Raw genomic sequence first — 23,008 nt, forward strand, 5'->3', positions numbered from 1 at the left:
AGGCTCTGGGATTCATTCCCGAGGTAGCTGAGGCTCTGGGATTCATTCCCGAGGTAGCTGAGGCTCTGGGATTCATTCCCGAGGCAGCTGAGGCTCCAGGATTTATACCCGAGGTAGCTGAGGCTCTGGGATTCATTCCCGAGGTAGCTGAGGCTCTGGGATTCATTCCCGAGCTAGCTGAGGATCCGGGATTCATTCCCAATGTAGCTGAGGCTCTGGGATTCATACCCGAGGTAGCTGAAGCTCTGGGATTCATTCCCGAGCTAGCTGAGGCTCCGGGATTCATACCCGAGCTAGCTGAGGATCCAGGATTCATTCCCAATGTAGCTGAGGCTCTGGGATTCATTCCCGAGCTAGCTGAGGCTCTGGGATTCATTCCCGAGCTAGCTGAGACTCCGGGATTCAATCCTGAGCTAGCTGAGGCTCCGGGATTCATACCCGAGGTAGCTGAGGCTCTGGGATTCATTCCCTTCGCCTCGGGGACCTCGGACAAGTGGTAACCAGATGGGGACCAGATGAAATGGCACTCCATCTGCATGCCCATTGGGCAGGGTTCTTCCCTGACACTGCTGGTGCCACCTGGGTACCCTGGAAGTGCTGGCCTGGCATCCTGGCACTGCCAAGGTGCCCAAGTGGCACTGCCAAAGTGCCCAGGTGGCACTGCCAAGGTGCCCAGGTGGCACTGCCAGGGTGCCCAGGTGGCACTGCCGAGGTGCCCAGGTGGCACTGCCAAGGTGCCCAGTGGCACTGCCATGGTGCCCAGGTGGCACTGCCACAGTGCCCAGGTGGCACTGCCAGGGTACCGGGTTGGTGGTGCCAAGCTGGCATTGTTTGCACCCGCGTGATCAGGCTGGAGTTGTCCACCGTGGGTGGCGTGGGGAGGGGCAGTGGGACCCCGTTCGAGCTGGAGGGGAGGTCGGGATTTTTTTTGTGGGCCTCGGAGATCGGGAGGCCACTTAAAAATGGCATCCCGAAATCTCGCTACAACGGGGAGACCCCCCGAACAGAGCTCCCCATTGTAACAAACGGGGCTATGAGTGGCCTCAGCCGCGCGTTCCCCATTTGGGCCCCTCAAAGCGAATCGCGCTGGATGTGTTTCTGGGCAGTGTGAGCACCGGGAAACTCCCGGCTAAACCCGTTCCCTCGGGGACTTTGTTCCCTTTTGGGAATAGCCTCCCGAACGGAAAATTACGGCCCCTGTCTGCTTGATGCGTTAAAAAAAATGACTCCAGAATCACATCGTAGCATCGTGCTCTGATTAAAACACAGACACCATTCAGCCCGTCGGGTTGGGGTTGGTTCTCTGCAAGAGCCTGTCTTTTCCCCATTGCCCCTGCAAATCTTTTATCTGTAGATAATTATCCACTTGTCTTCTGAAAGCCATGATTGAATCTGCCTCCATCACACTCTCCCTCCGGCAGTGCATTCCAGATCCTAATCTCTCGTTCCGTAAAAAAAAAATTTCCTCATGATGTCATTGTTTTTCCCAGTCATCCTAAATCTGTACCCTCTGATTCTCAATCGTCCCACCACTGCGGACACTCCCCACCCCCCACCGCCCCCCCCCCCCACCCCACCCCAAATACTCTGTCCAGAAAAGAGAACAACGCGAACAAAAGGTCATAGGCTGGAAGATGGGTGGGAATAAATGACAAAAGGGTTCATGATGCAAAATCAAAGGGAGCGATAATGGGGCAGAACTCTTAGGAATATACAAAGTCAGAGAGATCTGGGCGTGCAGGTTCACAGATCTTTGAAAGTGGGAACACAAGTGGACAAGGTAGTCGAGAAAGCAGACGGAATGCTTGCCTTCATTGGATGGAGCATCGAGTATGAAAACTGGCAAGTCATGCTACAGTTGTACAGGACCATGGTAAGGCCGCACTTGGAATATTGCGCACAATTCTGGTCGCCACACTACCAGAAGGATGTGGAGGCTTTGGAGAGGGTGCAGAGGAGGTTTACCAGGATGTTGCCTGGTCTGGAGGGTGTTAGCTACGCGGAGAGGCTGAATAGGCTCGGACTGTTTTCATCAGAAAGATGGAGGTTGAGGGGTGACCTGATAGAGGTCTACAAGATTATGAGGGGCATGGATAGAGTGGATGGGCAGGCACTCTTTCCCAGGGTGGAGGGGTCAGTCACCAGGGGGCATAGGTTTAAGGTCCGTGGGACAAAGTTCAGAGGAGATGTGCGAGGCAGGTTTTTTACTCAGTGGGTGATGAGTGCCTGGAATCCGTTGCCAGGGGAGGTTGTGGAAGAAGATACATTAACGGCGTTCAAAAGGCATCTTGACAAATACATGGATAATAATAATCTTTATTGTCACAAGTAGGCTTACATTGACACTGCATGAAGTTACTGTGAAAAGCCCCTAGTCACCACATTCCGGCACCTGTTCGGGTACACAGCGGGAGAATTCCGAATGTCCAATTCACCTTTTTGGGGGACTTTGGGAGGAAACCCACGCAGACACGGGGAGAACGTGCAGACTCCGCACAGACAGTGACCCAAGCCGGGAATCGAACCTGGGACCCTGGTGCTGTGAAGCAACAGTGCTAACCACTGTGCCACCGCGCTGGGTTATCTTCTCCTGTGGGGACAAAGAGAGGGCATTGTAAGCCGCAGGCTTGATGGGTCAGAGGGGTCTATAGCAGGTGGCATGTGTGGGCACCGTACCTGGACTTGGAGGGGCTGTGCTGGTGGATGCCAGCAGGTGCTGAGGCATACGCATGAAGATAGGATGTGGGCAGGGTGCGAGGTGTCAGCCAGTCATTTGTGGGTGTGCAGGGTGGGGTTGTTAATTTGAGGGCTGGCAGGCGGAACTGATGCCAGGAGAGAGGGGGCAACTTACCCTTGCAGCTTGGTGAAGGTCTACCTCTCACAATGGACGCTGGTCCTCCTGGTCACGCTGCCCGCACTGCCAACCGCTGCCACTGCCTCCGAGGCGGCATTGCTGACCCTGCCGCTGGTCCTCTGACCCCCACAGGGGAACAGGGTAGTCTGTTTCTGATCGACGGCATTGAGAATCCTGGTCAGGTCGGCATCCCCAAAAGCGCGGGGCAGGTCTGCGCACTGCCATGCTTGTGCGTTGACTGGGAGTGAGCGGTGCGGGAGCGTTAAAAGTAATTCCTTTTGTTAGCGGCGAGAAGCTGAGGCGCACGTTGGGCGAATCAGACAAATTTAGAGTAACCAGTTATTTTTCTTTTCCAATTAATGGTCAATTTAGCGTGGCCAATCCACCTAACCTGCACATCTTTGGGTTGTGGGGGTGAGACCCACGCAGACACAGGGGGAGAATGTGCAAACTCCACACGGACAGTGACCCAGGGCCGGGATTCGAACTCGGGGCCTCAGCGCTGTAGTCCCAGTGCTAACCACTGCGCCGCCCCGAGAGAGCCAGTAATGACGAGAATCTCGCGGGGAGTCATTTTTGGCACTAAGTGCCGTTGAATATGGGCTGCGATCCCGCCAGCGTGGTTGTCGAGAAACACCCCACAAACGTTCCCAAAATGGCACTTAGAAATGTTCCCGTTCAATCGTGCACTATGTCTTACAGTCTTAAAGCACTTTTGGATGGCCAGTGGTTGTAAAGTGTGTTACGTAAATGGAAGTCTGCTCGTCATTACTTTTCTAAGCAGCAGAATCTTTTCCATTTATTCTCATTTAATTAATACTGTGTTTCGTGATTTGTGCCAATATCTGTTAATGTACTGACATGTCGTTCATTATTCACACAGCGAGCGTTTAGGGTCTGGGGTGCACTGTCTGAGAGTGTGGTGGAGGCAGATTCAATCGAGGCTTTCCAGGGAGAATTAGACTGTCGCCTGAAAAGACAGGGAGAAGGCAGGAAAATGGAACTCGTGAATTGCTCATTTGGAGAGACTGTGCAGAAGCGATGGGCTGAATGGTCTCCCACCCGCCCTCCTCCTCTAACCTAATAATAAGACCCATTGGTGTAAGGTAAGTGCCATATTATATTATTATTATATTATTAGCATTGTGCAGGTCAAGGTTCGGAGGTGGAGGAGCAGTCTCTGTCAGCGAGAGAACCTGAGAACATCTAAGACACTCAGAAGGTAAGAAGGTAAGTAAGTGATTTTTACTTATTTTTACTTTTATACCTTTTTTCAAATTGTGTGTGTCGGGGGGAAACTGAAGTGACATCACAGAAAAGCTGTGGCCAGAGTGGCTGGTTGGGATTCTACCCTAAATTTAAAAAAAATTTGAGTATTTGGTAACTAATTAAACATAATAACTTAATTATAATTTAGATTATAATTTATAAGCCAGAGATCGGAGAGTATTATAGTTAGCTATCGCATTTCTATTAGAAATCTAGTGCTAGGAAACAGATAGTTGACAGTAACTTTGAAATTTTTATTAAAATATATTTTTTTAAAAAGACAAATTTTAATTTTAATTTTAATTAAATGACGCAATGTCAGTTAGAGGGGTGCTGTGCTCTGACTGTGAGATGTGGCAGGTCCGGGAGGCTTCCAGCGTCCCGGATGGCTTCATCTGCAGAAAGTGCACCCAACTGGAGCTCCTCACAGACCGCATGGTTCGGTTGGAGCAGCAATTGGATGCACTTAGGAGCATGCAGGTGGCGGAAAGCGTCATAGATCGCAGTTATGTAAATGTGGTCACACCCAAGGTGCAGGCAGAGAAATGGGTGACCACCAGAAAGGGCAGGCAGTCAGTGCAGGAATCCCCTGTGGTTGTCCCCCTCTCGAACAGATATACCCCTTTGGATACTGTCGGGGGGGGGATAGCCTATCAGGGGAAAACAGCAGCAGCCAGAGCAGTGGCACCACGGCTGGCTCTGATGTTCAGAAGGGAGGGTCAAAGCGCAGAAGAGTAATAGTAATAGGGGACTCTATAGTCAGGGGCACAGATAGGCGCTTCTGTGGACGTGAAAGAGACTCCAGGATGGTATGTTGCCTCCCTGGTGCCAGGGTCCAGGATGTCTCCGAACGGGTAGAGGGAATCCTGAAGGGGGAGGGCAAACAGGCAGAGGTTGTTGTACATATTGGTACTAACGACATAGGCAGGAAGGGGCATGAGGTCCTGCAGCAGGAGTTCAGGGAGCTAGGCAGAAAGTTAAAAGACAGGACCTCGAGGGTTGTAATCTCGGGATTACTCCCTGTGCCATGTGCCAGTGAGGCTAGAAATAGGAAGATAGAGCAGATAAACACGTGGCTAAACAGCTGGTGTAGGAGGGAGGGTTTCCATTATCTGGACCACTGGGAGCTCTTCCGGGGCAGGTGTGACCTGTATAAGAAGGACGGGTTGCATCTAAACCGGAGAGGCATAAATATCCTGGCTGCGAGGTTTGCTAGTGTCACACAGGAGGGTTTAAACTAGTATGGCAGGGGGGTGGGCACGGGAGCAATAGGTCAGAAGGTGAGAGCATTGAGGGAGAACTAGGGAATAGGGACAGTGTGGCTCTGAGGCAGAGCAGACGGGGAGAAGTTGCTGAACACAGCGGGTCTGGTGGCCTGAAGTGCATATGTTTTAATGCAAGGAGCATTACGGGTAAGGCAGATGAACTTAGAGCTTGGATTAGTACTTGGAACTATGATGTTGTTGCCATTACAGAGACCTGGTTGAGGGAAGGGCAGGATTGGCAGCTAAACTTTCCAGGATTTAGATGTTTCAGGCGGGATAGAGGGGGATGTAAAAGGGGAGGCGGAGTTGCGCTACTTTTTCGGGAGAATATCACAGCTGTACTGCGAGAGGACACCTCAGAGTGCAGTGAGGCTATATGGGTAGAGATCAGGAATAAGAAGGGTGAAGTCACAATGTTGGGGGTATACTACAGGCCTCCCAACAGCCAGCGGGAGATAGAGGAGCAGATAGGTAGACAGATTTTGGAAAAGAGTAAAAACAACAGGGTTGTGATGATGGGAGACTTCAACTTCCCCAATATTGACTGGGACTCACTTAGTGCCAGGGGCTTAGACGGGGCGGAGTTTGTAAGGAGCATCCAGGAGGGCTTCTTAAAACAATATGTAGACAGTCCAACTAGGGAAGGGGCGGTACTGGACCTGGTATTGGGGAATGAGCCCGGCCAGGTGGTAGATGTTTCAGTAGGGGAGCATTTCGGTAACAGTGACCACAATTCAGTAAGTTTTAAAGTACTGGTGGACAAGGATAAGAGTGGTCCGAGGATGAATGTGCTAAATTGGGGGAAGGCTAATTATAACAATATTAGGCGGGAACTGAAGAACATAGATTGGGGGCGGATGTTTGAGGGCAAATCAACATCTGACATGTGGGAGGCTTTCAAGTGGCAGTTGAAAGGAATACAGGACCGGCATGTTCCTGTGAGGAAGAAAGATAAATACGGCAATTTTCGGGAACCTTGGATGGCGAGTGATATTGTAGGCCTCGTCAAAAAGAAAAAGGAGGCATTTGTCAGGGCTAAAAGGCTGGGAACAGACGAAGCCTGCGTGGAATATAAGGAAAGTAGGAAGGAACTTAAGCAAGGAGACAGGAGGGCTAGAAGGGGTCACGAAAAGTCATTGGCAAATAGGGTTAAGGAAAATCCCAAGGCTTTTTACACGTACATAAAAAGCAAGAGGGTAGCCAGGGAAAGGGTTGGCCCACTGAAGGATAGGCAAGGGAATCTCTGTGTGGAGCCAGAGGAAATGGGCGAGGTACTAAATGAATACTTTGCATCAGTATTCACCAAAGAGAAGGAATTGGTAGATGTTGAGTCTGGAGAAGTGGGTGTAGATAGCCTGGGTCACATTGTGATCCAAAAAGACGAGGTGTTGGGTGTCTTAAAAAATATTAAGGTAGATAAGTCCCCAGGGCCTGATGGGATCTACCCCAGAATACTGAAGGAGGCTGGAGAGGAAATTGCTGAGGCCTTGACAGAAATCTTTGGATCCTCGCTGTCTTCAGGGGATGTCCCGGAGGACTGGAGAATAGCCAATGTTGTTCCTCTGCTTAAGAAGGGTAGCAAGGATAATCCAGGGAACTACAGGCCGGTGAGCCTTACTTCAGTGGTAGGGAAATTACTGGAGAGAATTCTTCGAGACAGGATCTACTCCCATTTGGAAGCAAATGGACGTATTAGTGAGAGGCAGCACGGTTTTGTGAAGGGGAGGTCGTGTCTCACTAACTTGATAGAGTTTTTCGAGGAGGTCACTAAGATGATTGATGCAGGTAGGGAAGTAGATGTTGTCTATATGGACTTCAGTAAGGCCTTTGACAAGGTCCCTCATGGTAGACTAGTACAAAAGGTGAAGTCACACGGGATCAGGGGTGAGCTGGCAAGGTGGATACAGAACTGGCTAGGCCATAGAAGGCAGAGAGTAGCAATGGAGGGGTGCTTTTCTAATTGGAGGGCTGTGACCAGTGGTGTTCCACAGGGATCAGTGCTGGGACCTTTGCTCTTTGTAGTATATATAAGTGATTTGGAGGAAAATGTAACTGGTCTGATTAGTAAGTTTGCAGACGACACAAAGGTTGGTGGAATTGCGGATAGCGATGAGGACTGTCTGAGGATACAGCAGGATTTAGATTGTCTGGAGACTTGGGCGGAGAGATGGCAGATGGAGTTTAATCCGGACAAATGTGAGGTAATGCATTTTGGAAGGTCTAATGCAGGTAGGGAATATACAGTGAATGGTAGAACCCTCAAGAGTATTGAAAGTCAAAGAGATCTAGGAGTACAGGTCCACAGGTCATTGAAAGGGGCAACACAGGTGGAGAAGGTAGTCAAGAAGGCATACGGCATGCTTGCCTTCATTGGCCGGGGCATTGAGTATAAGAATTGGCAAGTCATGTTGCAGCTGTATAGAACCTTAGTTAGGCCACACTTGGAGTATAGTGTTCAATTCTGGTCGCCACACTACCATAAGGATGTGGAGGCTTTAGAGAGGGTGCAGAAGAGATTTACCAGAATGTTGCCTGGTATGGAGGGCATAAGCTATGAGGAGCGATTGAATAAACTCAGTTTGTTCTCACTGGAACGAAGGAGGTTGAGGGGAGACCTGATAGAGGTATACAAAATTATGAGGGGCATAGACAGAGTGGATAGTCAGAGGCTTTTCCCCAGGGTAGAGGGGTCAATTACTAGGGGGCATAGGTTTAAGGTGAGAGGGACAAGGTTTAGAGTAGATGTATGAGGCAAGTTTTTTACGCAGAGGGTAGTGGGTGCCTGGAACTCGCTACCGGAGGAGGTTGTGGAAGCAGGGACGATAGGGACATTTAAGGGGCATCTTGACAAATATATGAATAGGATGGGAATAGAAGGATACGGACCCAGGAAGTGTAGAAGATTGTAGTTTAGTCGGGCAGCATGGTCGGCACGGGCTTGAAGGGCCGAAGGGCCTGTTCCTGTGCTGTACATTTCTTTGTTCTTTGTTCTTTGAATGGCCCTGTAACAATCCTGCGATTCTGTGATTGTCCAGCGAAAAACATTTTGAGCTCTTTTTTTTAATACATTTCGAGTACCCAATTCATTTTTTCCAATTAAGGGGCAATTTAGTGTGGCCAATCCACCTACCCTGCACATCTTTGGGTTGTGGGGGCGAAACCCACGCAAACACGGGGAGAATGTGCAAACTCCACATGGACAGCGACCCAGAGCCGGGATCGAACCTGGGACCTTGGCGCCGTGAGGCAGCAGGGCTAACCCACTGTGCCACCGTGCTGCCCCATTTTGAGCTTTTTTAACGGAAAAATATAACTGGAAGTCTGCACGGTGGTGCAGTGGTTAGCACTGCTGTCTCACGCATCCGAGACCCGGGTTTGATTCCAGCTCTGGGTCACTGTCTGTGTGGAGTTTGCACATTCTCCCTGTGTTTGTGTTGGTCACGCCCCCGCAACCCAAAGATGTGCAGGCTAGATGGATTGGTCACGCTAAATTGCCCCTTAATTGGAAAAGAAAAACATTTTTAAAAAGAAAACATACAACTGCGGGGAGGTGTGTTTTAAATATTTCTCCTACGTAGCACAGAGTAAGATTCTGCCGCTTCTCAATCGCCTTTTTCTGGTTCAAAAATAAGTAAAGTAATAACAAAAGGAATTTGTTGCAGGAGCGATAAGAGTGTGCTCACCCAGAACTGTTAAATATTCAGCTCCTCAAACTTTGTTGAAAGTCAACCCCCCCATATGCCCGTCTCTGCAACTGTGATTTTACAGAGAGAATTCTCGGCCAGTTAGTCTGGCATCAGTAGCAGGGAACCTGCGAGAATCTATTGTTAGGATGTGGTGATAGGGCATTTAGCAAATCGTGATCTGATTAAGCCGAAAGGGAAATTGAAAAATCTGTTAAGAGCTTCTTTTTTTCAGGTCATGGTGAGCAGTGTAGAGAACGAGGAATTGGTGACATGTGGCATGTTTGGGTGACAAAACATCATTCAGTAAGATGCAGCACAAGAGATTATTATATGAAACTAGGTCGCATGCGATGGACGGTAATATTGTGGGGTGGATTTGATAATGGACCAAAACTGAACATCTTCAAGTCAGAAGGCTGTAGCCAGTGCTGCCAGGATCAATGCTCAGAGCTCAGCTATTGCAGTTTATTGAGATGAGGACACAGAGTGTAATGTACCCAAGTTTGCTACGATACCAAACTAAGTGGGATTGTGTGCAGGATGCAAAGAGGCAACAAAGAGTCGCAGTCATGTTAAATGCAGTCACGGGCGGCAGGGTGGCACAGTGGTTAGCACTGCTGCCTCACAGCGCCAGGGATCTGGGTTCAATTCTGGCCTCGGGTGACTGCCTATGAGGAGTTTGCGCTCTCTCCGCGTGCCTGCGTGGGTTTCCCCCGGGTGCTCCGGTTTCCTCCCACAGTCCAAAGATGTGCAGGTTAGGTGGATTGGCCATGATCAATTGCCCCCAAGTGCCTAAAGGTTAGTTGGGGTAACGGAGCCTAGTTGGGGTGCTCTTTCCAAGCGTCGGTGCAGACTCGATGGGCCAAATGGCCTCCTTCTGCACTGCAGGGATTCTATGATTCTATAAAATGAGTGGGCAAGAATGCGGCAGATGGAATATAATTTTGGGAGGTGTGAAGTTCCTCACTTTGGTAAGATGCATAGAAAAGCAGACTATCTTTAAATGGTGGGAATGTTTACTCTTGTGGGAGAATCTAGAACTAGGAGTCACTGTTTATAAATAAGGGGTCACCATTTAAAACAGAGATAAAGCAAAATATTTTCACCCAGGAGGGCGGTGAGCCTTTGTAACTCTCTTCCTGAAAGGCGATGGGAGCAGAATCTTGGAGTATTTTTAAGGAGAGGGAGGTAGATTCTTGGTAAGCAAGAGGGTGAGAGGTTATCGGGGGTAGGCGAGATGCAGATTTGAGGTTACTACCAGATCCACCATGATCTTAATAAAGGGAGGTGCAGGCTCGAGGGGCCGAATACCCTACTCCTAGCCCCTGTTCTAATAGTCGTAAGTGAGAGACCGATGGTATTCAAAAGGATTTTGTATCCTGGCACAACTCACGCAACATTAACATGCAGATACGGCAAGAAATTAGGAGGGCAAATGGCACGTTAGCCCTCTATTCCAAAGGAATTGGAATATAAAAGTAAAGATGTCTTACTACAATTATACAGGGCCCCACACCTGGAGTTTGATGTCGGCTTTTGGTCTCCTTCCCGATGGAAATGTATACTTCCCTTAGAGGGAATTCAAAGAAGGTTCATTAGACTGCATGTAGTGAAGAGAGGATTGTCCTATGTGGAGAACTTGAGTAAACTGAGCCTCTAATCACTTGAGTTTAGAGACAACTTTGTTGAAGCATAAAATGCTTGATGGGGGGGTTGACAGAATAGATGTTGGGAGGACGTTGGCCCTGGCTAGAGAGTCTGGAACTAGGGGTCACAACCTCAGAATGAGGGGTCAGCTATCCAGGACGGTAGCCTTGTGGGGCAGCACGGTAGCCTTGTGGATAGCACAATTGCTTCACAGCTCCAGGGTCCCAGGTTCGATTCCGGCTTGGGTCACTGTCTGTGCGGAGTCTGCACATCCTCCCCGTGTGTGCGTGGGTTTCCTCCGGGTGCTCCGGTTTCCTCCCACAGTCCAAAGATGTGCAGGTTAGGTGGATTGGCCATGATAAATTGCCCTTAGTGTCCAAAATTGCCCTTAGTGTTGGGTGGGGTTACTGGGTTATGGGGATAGGGTGGAAGTGTTGACCTTGGGTAGGGTGCTCTTTCCAAGAGCCGGTGCAGACTCGATGGGCCGAATGGCCTCCTTCTGCACTGTAAATTCTATGACTGAGCTGAGAGATCAAAGGGCTCTGAATATTTGGAATGCACTACCCCAGACGGCTGTGGTTGCTAAACCAATCAGCATATGAGATCAATAGAGTTTTGGATTCAAAGGGAATCGTGTGGCAAGGTGATGGGGCAGGAAAGGGGAGTTGAGGCGGGAGATGTGCCAGGACCTTATTGAATGGCAGAACAGGCTCGGAGGGACTTACTCCTCTCACAAATGGTCTTGTATCACTGCAGTGTCAGGTTCTTGCCACTAGAGGCCCATATTGATCTGTGCATGCAGCACATCCACCTTCAGCTTGCAAAGAGATGTGAAAGCATCGCACTATCACTCCATGGAAAACAGATGCCAGGTTTAACCCTGTGTGGTTCTTAAGCATTAGGCTGCACTGTTGGGAGTAAAATGTGGAAATTTAAATTTTCCAAGCAATGCTTCAATAGAAATATTGAAATCAGTAAGAAGTCGTTGACTAAATTTTTTTTTTTTAAATTCAGAGTGCCCAATTAAGGGGCAATTTAGCGTGGCCAATCCACCTGACCTGCACCTCTTTGGGTTTTGGGGGTGAGACCCACGCAGACACGGGGAGAATGTGCAAACTCCACACGGACAGTGACCCGGGGCCGGGATCGAACCCGGGACCTCGGCGCCGTGAGGCTGCAGTGCTACCGTCGTTGACCAAATTGACAAAACGCACCGATCTGGTTTTGGTCTGAAGAGAGACCATAATCTGAAAGTTAGAGGCAAGCCACTGAGGAGGGAAGTCATGAGGTATTCCCTCGCTCAAGGGCACAGCAATCTGGAACCTCCTCCTCAAATAAAAAGGCCACGAGACGCCGGGGATTAATGGATGCTTTCAAGAACGGGATCGCCAGTTTGTTTATGAGGCTATCAAAGGAAATGAACCAGAGGAGGGTAAATGTGGTTGAGGTCAATATTAATCATGATCTATTTGAATTATGGACATACCCAAAGTGCTGGATAGCCTTTCCCATTTCCTACTCTAAGCCAAATTGTCCTTTCTGTGCTGTAAGCTCCATGTATTTTTGAATTCTTTCAAGGGGTAGGGGCATCACTGGCAGTGCCAGCATTTGTTACCCATCCTTAATTACCCTTGAACTGACTGGCTTGTTTGGCCTTGTCAGAGGGCAGTGAAGAGTCTGGAGTCACATGTAGGCCAGACCAGGTAAGGACGGAGGATTTCTCCCCTAAAGGACATTAGTGAACCAGGTGGGTTTTTACAACAATCGATGATAGTTCCATGGTCACCATTCATAGCGAATGCCTGCAATGCAGAAGGAGGCCATTCAGCCCGTCGAGTCTGCACCGACCCTCTGAAAGAAAAACCTACCTAGGCTGAATCCCCCACCCTATCCCCGTAGCCCCACTTCGGGATGTCCCCTATCGACACTAGACCAAGCTGATGATACCCTCACTGACTTTAGCCCATCAGCTGAGATGAGGTACCAGGGTTAGTCTGTTGGTGTACATTATCAGCTACTCAGAGACACATATGAGAGTTGAGGATCCTGTGGGAGGAACCTTAACCACATTCAAAACCACAGTGTGCGGCTAGCGATGACTGGGAGGTATCAGAATTATAGAATTTACTGTGCAGAAGGAAGCCATTCGGCCCATCGAGTCTGCACTGACTCTTGGAAAGTGCACACTACTTAAGCCCACGCCTCCACCCTATCCCTGTAACCCAGTAACCCCAGCTAACCTTTTGAACTCTCAGGGGCAATTTAACATGGCCAATCCACCTAACCCGCACATAATAATAATAACTGTTTATTGTCACAAGTAGGCTTCAATGAAGTTACTGTGAAAAGCCGCATCTTTGGACTGTGGGAGGAAACTGGAGCACCCGGAGGAAACCCACACAGACATGGGGAGAAAGTGCAAACTCCACACAGTCACCCGAGGCCAGAATTGAACCCGGGACCCTGGAGCTGTGAGGCAGCAGTGCTAACCACTGTGCCACCGTGCTGCCACATTTAATCTCAGTTGGCAACCCTACTAAAACTAGATAGATGATAATGCAACCAGGCACGAATAGTCCCACCCAGCTGGAGAGATGTTGGAGGTGGCTGGGAACAATTGTGTCAAAAGTCAGTACTGTCCATCACAGAAACCCCTCTCCCCTTCTACCCCAAAATTGCTTTTTTAATAATCTTTATTAGTGTCACAAGTAGGCTTATTTTAATACTGCAATGAAGTGACTGAGAAAATCCCCTAGTCGCCACATTTTGGCGCCTGTTCGGGTGCACAGAGGGAGAATTCAGAATGTCCAATCCACGTCTTTCGGGACTTGTGGGAGGAAACCGGAGCACCCGGAGGAAACCCACGCAGACACGGGGAGAGCGTGCAGACTCCGCCCAGACAGTGACCCAAGCCGGGGATCGAACCCAGGTCCCTGGCACTGTGAAGCAACTGTGCTAACCACTGGGCTACCGTGCTGTTTCAGCATTGTTTTTATTTGGTGCTAACTATGCACAGAATGATCCCATCAACCTGGCAGACTCATGCAGTCACTGGTTCAATGCAGGTTTGACCATCCCTTGACGACAGAATCGCTAAGGAAAATCGATGATCATTAACACGTCGCTGTCTGGGGGAACTTTCTGCGCCCTAATTGGCTGTCACGCTTCCTACATGACAACATTTCAAAAAGTACATTGATTGGTTCTAAAGTGCCTTGGGACATCCTGTGGTTATGAAAGGGGTGATAAGAGTTTCAGGTCTTTCATCCTGACGCGTTATTGTTTATTTTGAGCCATGTGCTGGCACAGATGAGTGGCGGACGCAAAACTGGTCAGTGATGTAAACATTTTAATATTAATGACTTAATTTCCATAATTAAAACATTCTTTGCACAGGTAACAGAAAATTGCAAAAAAATTTAATAATTTAACCAAATGTACAGTTATAAATCTCTGAAAATAAATCTATGACAAATATTTACATTAATGCACTACCATTAACTCATGTCCTGTCGGTCTACACAGTCTACAATGACCTTAATATCTCTCAATGCAGGGTGGAGGCAAGAGGAGGCACTTTCAGTTCCCCAACTTTATCCCGCTGGTGCGTGTTAACCCTTTGATCGCTGAACACCACTTGAGGGAGCAACACACTCCATGTAGAAAACCTGAATATTATTGTACTTTCTGGGACGGTCATTTTGTAATGTTTGTAATGTTCTTTCAGATGTTTTACGAATAAAGTACATTTTTGCGACACAAACACTGGGGATTTTGGTGGGTAGGCGTATTAAGTGATATTTAGCAAAGGGGAGTAAATAGTTTAGAGGTTCAGAATAGCCAGGATATAATTGAATGGCGGAGAGGGCTCGAGTGACTCAATGGCCTATTCCTGTTCCAAGAAAGCACAAAATATTGTGTTTGCAGCATAGAAGGTTTCTGGCATTTAGTGCGAATCCCTCACTGTAGCGCAGCACTGAAACTCCCTACGTGGGGTGATTGTTTAAGGAGGGGATCAGAATGTGGGTTGAATGGCAGATGGGTCTGGCACTCAGTCAACACATGTTGAGACATTCCATTCACTTCAAAATTACAGGACTCATAGAATTCACCTTCATAATATATTCACTTTTCACCGAAACGGCAGAGTGCTGCTGCTCTCAAAGGGTTAATGTATCGTGCAATCAGCCTGGAAACAGCAAATGAGCGAATACTTTTAAACGTACCTCTCAATTCTCTGACAGCCCCTCTTGTCCCCCCTCCAAACATGCATTGTGGTAAACAAATCATGGAATACTACCATCAGAACAGTAACACCAACGTAACAGAATCTACACACTGTTCCCCATTCACTTGTGCATCTTGTCTCTTTGTCCTCAAATACTCGAACCAAATAGAATTATAAACACAAGGTGGTGACGCCACAGTGCTCAGTCACCACCTTGTACTTACTTGTCTTTCAAAGTGAAGGCAAAGTGAACATTAGGAAAGGGTAAGGGAGGCAGGGCTGTGGAGGTACCAGAGAGCCCAGGACGGGGGGGTTGTGGATTATGGGTACTGCCCTTTGCCACTCCCTGGTTATAGAAATTCAGTCAAGACCCATCCCCGCCCCCTCACTGAGAATGGTTTAATCCTATCCCACAGCCTAATGCAACCTAAATGTGACCTGGGAGCATCCACATGGAAATTTAGCCTTCTGATTGGAGGAGATCTGGTTTGCCCAGACAAATAGTCAGGACGACAAATTTCAGTTGCCTGATCGAACGTTTTTGATTTCAAAAGTTGGGTTTCCGACCGCCTACCCCGCCCCACCTCACATCTGGTACAAATTTGTACGATTTTCTGTATGACAGATCCAATTCCTTCCCCTTCTGTGCATCCACCTCACCACCCACACCCATTCACCCACACACACTCCTCACATACCCCACCCCTCACTCACACCCACCGCCACACTCATTCACCCACACACACACTCCTCACATTCCCCACCCCTCACTCACCTCACCACTCACACCCACCGCCACATTCATTCACCCACACACACACTCCTCACATTCCCCACCCCTCACTCACCTCACCACTCACACCCACCGCCACACTCACCCACCCACACTCCTCACATACCCCACCCCTCACTCACCACTCACACCCCTGCACTCACACACCCACTCCCGCACTCACCCACCCCTCACACTCCCACCCCACCCCTCACTAACCCCACCCCCGCACTCACTCATCCCACCCCTCACTCACCTCACCACTCACCCACACACCCACCCCTCACCCCACCCCCACACTCACTCACCCTCACACCCACCCCTCACACGCCCACCCCACCCCTCACTCACCCCACCCCCACACTCACTCACCCTCACACCCACCTCACCCCCGCACTCATTCAACCACTTCACCACTCACTCACACCACCCCTCACTCACCACTCACCCACACACCCACCCCCGCACTCACTCACTCCCACCCCAGCACTCACTCAAAAACCCCTCACACACCCACCCACCTCACCCCTCAATCACCAACTCACCCCTCACTCACCCCACCACCCACTCACCTCACCACCCACACACCCACCCCAGAAGTAGACAACCCCCCCCCTCCTCCCTAACCCAGGGTATACATAGTGATACAACACTGTGACACTGGAATGAGTGACAAATTCAAAACAATGAACATTCAGCTGAGACGCTAAATGTCCACCACAGTGTGTGAAAGCTGGAGGCTCCAGCTGCTATGTGTACTGAAGCCTTCCTTCCCCTTGTCGATTACCTTAATGTCCTGCCCCCAAGCCCCCTTCCTCCCCTCCTCAGGGATTGACTGGAGCGAGAAAGAGAGAGACTGCTCGCTAGGACCTGGAGGAAGCTCTCCATTCACTCCAGCTGCCACGCTGTAATGCTCTCCAGGAAGCTGCTGCCTGGCCCCACACACCACACGCCTGTTATCCCCAAGCCCGGATTCCCGGGAGACGACTCCGGTTCAAAGGGAGATGTGCAGGAGGCCAGTGCTTTTCAAAGCTGTCCTCGCATCAGTTTGAACTTGCTGAAGTGTGAGATTGTAGTTCCACGCTGCTGTGTCCCGAATCTGCACAAATCCACAAAACAATTGTCTTTTCCAAAATCCTGCTGTGGAGCCCGGGCGAATGCACAGTGTTGGGACAAAGCTGCCTCTGTAATTCCAGAACAATACTCAAATCCAATAAGGGACAAATATTTCATACACACATATATATATATATATAAAAAATGCCCCAGACAGCAGAAGGCTGGTGCACATCCCATAGATTGGCCACGGCTCAATGTTATTGCGTAAAAGGATACATCCAGAATATGGTACAGTTAAAAGATGCCTGTTTAACTTACTTTGGGAGAAGTGGTGGCATTTTTAAAATGACTTGGCTAATTTTTTTTAAAATTGTCATTCAACCCCCCCCCCCAGATGCTCCACTGATGCTGTGGTTAGAATGGAAGTCTAGAAAAATACAGACCCAGCCACATTGGGAAGTGCTGGTTCAAATCCTCCTTGTAGCTGAGTTCACTTTGGGAGGGAGTAAATGATATATATATATATATTAAAACAAACTTTTCTTTTTTTTGGAAAGGGAGTTCCCTGCTTTAATAAGTAAAGACCATATCAGACACGCTGGACACTAACCAGTCTCCAGATATCATTTCGTTCACTTCTGGGGTGCAATAGTCTGGGAAGTCGAAGTGGGAGGCACAGTTCGAAAGGGAGTTTTCCACATCCCTGTCCAGCGAGCCCAGGGCGAGGTTCTCAAAGTTGGAGCCGGAGATGATGTCCAGGATCTCGTCCTCCAGCTCTTCGTCCGAGGAGGAGGAGGAAGAGGAGGAGGAGGAGGAGGCCAGCGACCTGGTGGAGGGGGGTGGCTGGCTGGGGGTGAGGGCTGGCTCGGGGGGCTCTCCGCTCCGGCCCGGGGCGCCCCCCTCCGCCCTGCAGGCCGGCTTGGCCAGGGGGCAGCCCCGGACCCTGTGCGCCCTGCTGCCCACGCTCTTCCTGGCCGAGGCCGCCTTCCTGCTCAGCGCCTTGACCATCGCTCCGCTCTTGCCCTTCTTCCTGGGCCGGTACTTGTAGTCCGGGTAGTCGGCCATGTGCTTCAGCCGCAGCCTCTCCGCCTCCCGGATGAAGGGCATCTTCTCCGGCTCCTGCAGCGCCTTCCAGCGCTTGCCCAGCCGCTTGGAGATCTCGGCGTTGTGCATGTCCGGGGACTGCTCCATGATCTTCCTCCTCTCGATCTGGGACCACACCATGAACGCGTTCATCGGCCTCTTGATGTGCCCGCTGGCCGTTTTGCACCAGCCTGGCTCGGCACTCAGGCGCAGGGGCTCTGTCATGCCCGGCTCTGCATCGCTGGAGTCTTCAGCAACCATCCTGGCAAAGTTTCTCAGACAGAGAGAGAGAGAGAGATAGAGGGGGAGGAGGGAGAGAGATAGAGGGAGGGAGAGAGACAGAAGGGGAGGGAGAGAGATAGAGGGAGGGAGAGAGACAGAAGGGGAGGGAGAGAGATAGAGGGAGGGAGGGACTTGGGGGGGGGGGGGGAGAGAGAGATAGAGGGAGGGAGAGAGACAGAGGGGGAGGAGGGAGAGAGACAGGGGGGAGGAGAGAGAGGGGGAGGAGGGAGAGATAGAGGGGAGGAGGGAGAGATAGAGGGAGGGAGAGAGGCAGAGGGGGAGGAGAGAGAGGGGGAGGAGGGAGAGATAGAGGGGAGGGAGCGAGATAGAGGGGAGGGAGAGATAGAGAGGGAGGGAGAGAGATAGAGGGGGAGGGAGAGGGAAGAGAGATAGAGGGGGAGGAGAGGAGAGGGGGAGAGATAGAGGGGGAGGAGAGGAGAGGGGGAGGAGAGGAGAGGGGGAGAGATAGAGGGGAGGAGGGAGGGAGAGAAGAGGGAGAGAGATAAAGGGGGAGGAGGAAGAGATAGAGGGGAGGAGGGAGAGATAGATGGGTGGGAGAGAGATAGAGGGAGGGAGAGAGATAGAGGTGAGGGAGGGAGGGAGAGAGATAGAGGTGAGGGAGAGAGATAGAGGGGGGAAGGGAGAGATGGGGGAGGGAGAGAGATAGAGGTGAGGGAGGGAGAGAGGGAGGCAGCAATATGTTTGGGGGACGTGTGGAAGGAGCAGAGAGAAGGGTTGGGGTGTGGAGGTGGGGAAGGGGGGAATGAGGGGTGGGGTGTCTGTGTGTGTGGGCGGGAAGGCAGTGCTCACACCCCCTCCCTTTGCCCCTCTCACTCTCTGTGTCCAGTTGAGAGGTGAGCTGCTGTGTAGAGTTCCGCACCCCCAGCACACTGGGATCCCCTCCACTGCTGTCTGACCAGTTCCCCCCACCCTCCCCCTGTGTGAGTGTGTTTCAGTGTGAATATTCATCACACACCCTGCAAATCCCACCCAGACACCCCTCCCATTGGCTGCCTCACACCATTACAATCTGCCCACCCACCTATCAGCCAAGCCCAGAGACACAACACAGGGCAGGGAACACACACACCTCGAGCAACAAGCCTGAATACTCAGCTCCAAACCGATTGACAGGAAAACACACGCACTGCTTCGCCCAGCCACACGTTAAGGGTTTTGGTTTCCGTCTTTCTCTGACTGTTTGTGTCTAATTCCACTCTCCCAGCAGCGCAGGGACCGATGCCAAACAGATAACGTCCCGTTTCATTCAGCAGGTTTCCTGGGCAGCAACCACCCGCCTTTATATAGCGCCGCCAACGCGATGAAACCTCCCCCAAGCGCAGCACGGGGGCGCAGTCAGACAGTGAGTGACACCCGCCCCTAACCTCTGAGTCCAGCTGGGTCAGAGGGGCTGGTCGGCGGGTCCACAGTGTGGAGGGAGGGTGACAGGGGTGGAGAAGGTTAGGGAGGGAACTCCTGAGTCTGTGCGCTCCAGGCTGCTGAGGGCTCGTACCCAATGGCAAAGGGATGATAATCGGCGTTGGGCAACAAGTCACAGAGGCCAGGGTGAGCAGTGGGGCTGGCGGTGGTTATAATAATAATCTTTATTATTGTCAGAAGTAGGCACACATTAACACTGCAATGAAGTTGCTGTGAAAAGCCCCTAGTCGCCGCATTCCGGCGCCTGTTTGGGTACACAGAGGGAGAATTCAGAATGTCCAATTCACCTAACAAGCACGTCTTTCGGGACTTGTGGGAGGAAACCGGAGGACCCGGAGGAAACCCACGCAGACACGGGGAGAACGTGCAGACTCCGCACATACAGTGACCCAAGCCGGGAATCGAACCCGGGACCCTGGCGCTGTGAAGCAACAGTGCTAACCACTGTGCTACTGTGGGTTACAGAGAAGGGGCGCACCAAGAGGATATGGGGTACGCCACTTTAAAACACATCAGTCTTGTGCCCATGACACCTTTGTCAAATCTCCCCATAGCCCCCATCGGGGGACACGGTAGCACAGTGGTTTTCGCAGTTCTTCACAGCTCCAACGTCCCAAGTTCGATTCTCGGCTTGGGTCACTGTCTGTGCGGAGCCTGCGCGTTCTCCCCGTGTCTGCGTGGGTTTCCTCCGGGTGCTCCGGTTTCCTCCCACAGTTCAATGATGTGCAGGTTAGGTGGATTGGCCACGCTAAATTGCCTTTAGTGTCTAAAAAGGTTGGCTGGGGTTGCTGGGTAACAGGGATGGGGTGGAGGTCTGGGCTTAAGTAAGGTGCTCTTTCCAAGGGCCGGTGCAGACTCGGTGGGCCGAATGGCCTCCTTGTGCACTGTAAATTCTATGATTCTATTACTGACCTTCTATTTTACTCCCACCCTTTGAAACAGCCTAAACCGCATCGCATGTCTCCCTCTCTTCAGCTCCGCGGAAGAATCATTCTGTCTCAAACGCTCCACACATGCCGCCAGCCCTGCTGAGTGCTTGCTGCTTTCTCCTTCAAGCTTCCGTTTCCCTGACTTAATGTTTCCCCAGCTTTCCTCCTCCCATCTTTTCCTGCTTCCGTTGCAGACTTTGAGAATTCCGAGTGCTTTTTTTCCATTTGCTTGTGGGAAAATACTGGTCGCGTTCGGTAGAAATTAAAATCATCAGAGCTCAGTGTGCAGGAGATTTGGGAACCCCCAAAGCTCTATAAAGCCAATAGGTAATTATTAAATATGGTATTGCTGTTATACAAGGAACGCAGCAGCCAAGTTGCGCACAGGAAGCTCCCACTAACACCAAGCCAAGTAATATATTTGACTGCTTCCAATTTTCGCCCCTCGTTCACCATAATGTGGCCCATCTCCAACACTTCCCCTGACTCCTCTGCCGCCATTTCAGGGATTGCATTGGATTTGTTTATTGTTACGTGTACCGAGGTACAGTGAAAAGTATTTTTCTGCGAGCAGCTCAGACAGATCATTCCGTCCACAAAAAGAAACAAAGTGCAAACACAATGTGAATACATAGACACAGGCATCGGGTGAAACATTCAGGAGTGTAGTACTACTCAGTAGACAAGATGTGTGAAGAGATCAGTTCAGTCCATAAGAGGGTCATTTAGGAGTCTGGTAACAGCGGGGAAGAAGCTGTTTTTGAGTGTTCGTGCGTGTTCTCAGACTTCTGTATCTCCTGCCTGATGGAAGAAGTTGGAAGAGTGAGTAAGCCGGGTGGGAGGGGGTCATTGATTATGCTGCCCGCTTTCTCCAGGCAGCGGGAGGTGTAGATGGCGTCAATGGATGGGAGGCAAGTTTGTGTGATGGACTGGGCTGTGTTCACGACTCTCTGCAGTTTCTTACGGTCTTGGGCCGAGCAATTGCCATACCAGGCTGTGATGCAGCCAGATAGGATGCTTTCTATGGTGCACCTGTAAAAGGTGGTCAGAGTCAAAGGCTACCTACAACATTCACAATAAGCCCACTGACCCCCACAGCTACCTTGGCCACACTTCCTCATGTCGAGCTTCCTGTAATCACTCCAGTTCATTCTCTCAGTTTCTCTATTTCTGCCACATTAGTTCACATAATGAACCTCCCACACCAATGCTTCTGATGTCTTGATTTTTCCTCAATCTAGGGTTCAACCCCCCTCTTCACCCCCCCCCCCCTTACCCACCGTGATTACAGGCCCTCCATCATGTGCGACACATTTTGTGTGATTCTGTTCTCCCCCTTCCAGAACTTCCTCTCGTGTTCTTGTTCTCACCTTCCACCCCACCAGCCTCAACATTTAGCACACCATCCTCTGTTATATCTGCCACCTCCAGCATGATGCCATCCCCAAACAAATCCTCCCCTCCCCTTTCAGCATTCCGAAGAGCCTGTTCCCTCCGTGACTTCCTGGTCCACTCCTCAATCATGCCCAATCCCTGTCCCCTCCCATAGCACAGTTCCATGCAAGTGAGGGATACACAAAGGGACTGCAAAGGGATAGGGACAGGTTAAGTGAGAGGAGAAAAGTCTGACAGATATGGAAAAATGTGCGGTTGTTCACTTTGGCAGGAGGAACATAAAAGCAGGGTGTTATTTAAATGGAGACAGCAGGAATGCTGCTGGACAGAGGGATTAGGGTGTCCATGTACAAGAATCCAAAAAGGTGAGCACGTAGGTATAGCAAGTGATTAGGAAGGCAATGGAAGGGGAAGGCATAGGGAAGTCTTGCCACAACGGTACAGGGCATGGATGAGACCACATCTCGAGTACTGTGTAGAATTCTGGCCACCTTACGGAGGATATATTTCCATTAGAAAATGTTCAGAGGATGTTCGCCAGACTGATTCCTCGTCTTATGAGGAAAGTTTGAGTAGGTTGGGCCTCGACCCAGGGCGGCACGGTGGCGCAGTGATTAGCACTGGGACTGCGGCGCTGAGGACCTGGGTTCGAATCCCGGCCCTGGGTCACTGTCCGTGTGGAGTTTGCACATTCTCCCCATGTTTACGTGGGTTTCACCCCCACAACCCAAAGATGTGCAGGTTAGGTGGACTGGCCACGCTAAATTGCCCCTTAATTGGAAAAAAATTAAAAATTGGATACTCTTAAAAAAAAATTTTAAGTTTGGGCCTCTACTGATGCCAGTGATCTTTGGAGGGAGGTTGATGCTAGTGATCTTTGGATGGGGGGGTTGGTGCCAGTGATGTTTGGTTGGGGTGTTGATACCAGTGACTTTTTGTGGGGGGGGGGATGATTGACACCAGCGAACTTTGGTTGGGGGGAGTTGATGCCAGTGATCTTTGGAGGGGGTGTGGTTGGTGCCAGTGATCTTTGGAGGGGGTTGATTGATGCCAGTGATCTTTGGAGGGGGGGTTGATGCCAGTGATCTTTGGAGGGGTG

General features: G+C 50.4%; 1 protein-coding gene and 1 long non-coding RNA gene across 2 annotated transcripts in view; one reads left to right on the plus strand and one right to left on the minus strand.

Annotated features, from left to right (window-relative positions):
• The window catches only part of LOC140428594 (uncharacterized), a 131,159-nt gene extending 116,672 nt beyond the window's left edge, over positions 1 to 14,487 (plus strand). Inside the window, exons 2-3 of the long non-coding RNA XR_011948818.1 lie at positions 3,738 to 3,960; positions 14,278 to 14,487. This is a non-coding gene — a long non-coding RNA (uncharacterized lncRNA). The remainder of the gene's footprint in view (positions 1 to 3,737; positions 3,961 to 14,277) is intronic.
• A 1,860-nt stretch (positions 14,488 to 16,347) lies between these two features.
• On the minus strand, positions 16,348 to 18,270 carry LOC140428596 (transcription factor Sox-12-like). Its single transcript, XM_072515242.1, has 2 exons — positions 17,391 to 18,270; positions 16,348 to 16,905 (listed from the first exon to the last, which is right to left on the minus strand). Coding segments are annotated over exons 1-2 (735 nt in total). The 5' UTR covers positions 18,125 to 18,270; the 3' UTR covers positions 16,348 to 16,904.
• Positions 18,271 to 23,008: the final 4,738 nt, after the last annotated feature.

Source organism: Scyliorhinus torazame, chromosome 8 (genome assembly GCF_047496885.1).
Source record: "Scyliorhinus torazame isolate Kashiwa2021f chromosome 8, sScyTor2.1, whole genome shotgun sequence".
Lineage (NCBI taxonomy): Eukaryota > Metazoa > Chordata > Chondrichthyes > Carcharhiniformes > Scyliorhinidae > Scyliorhinus > Scyliorhinus torazame.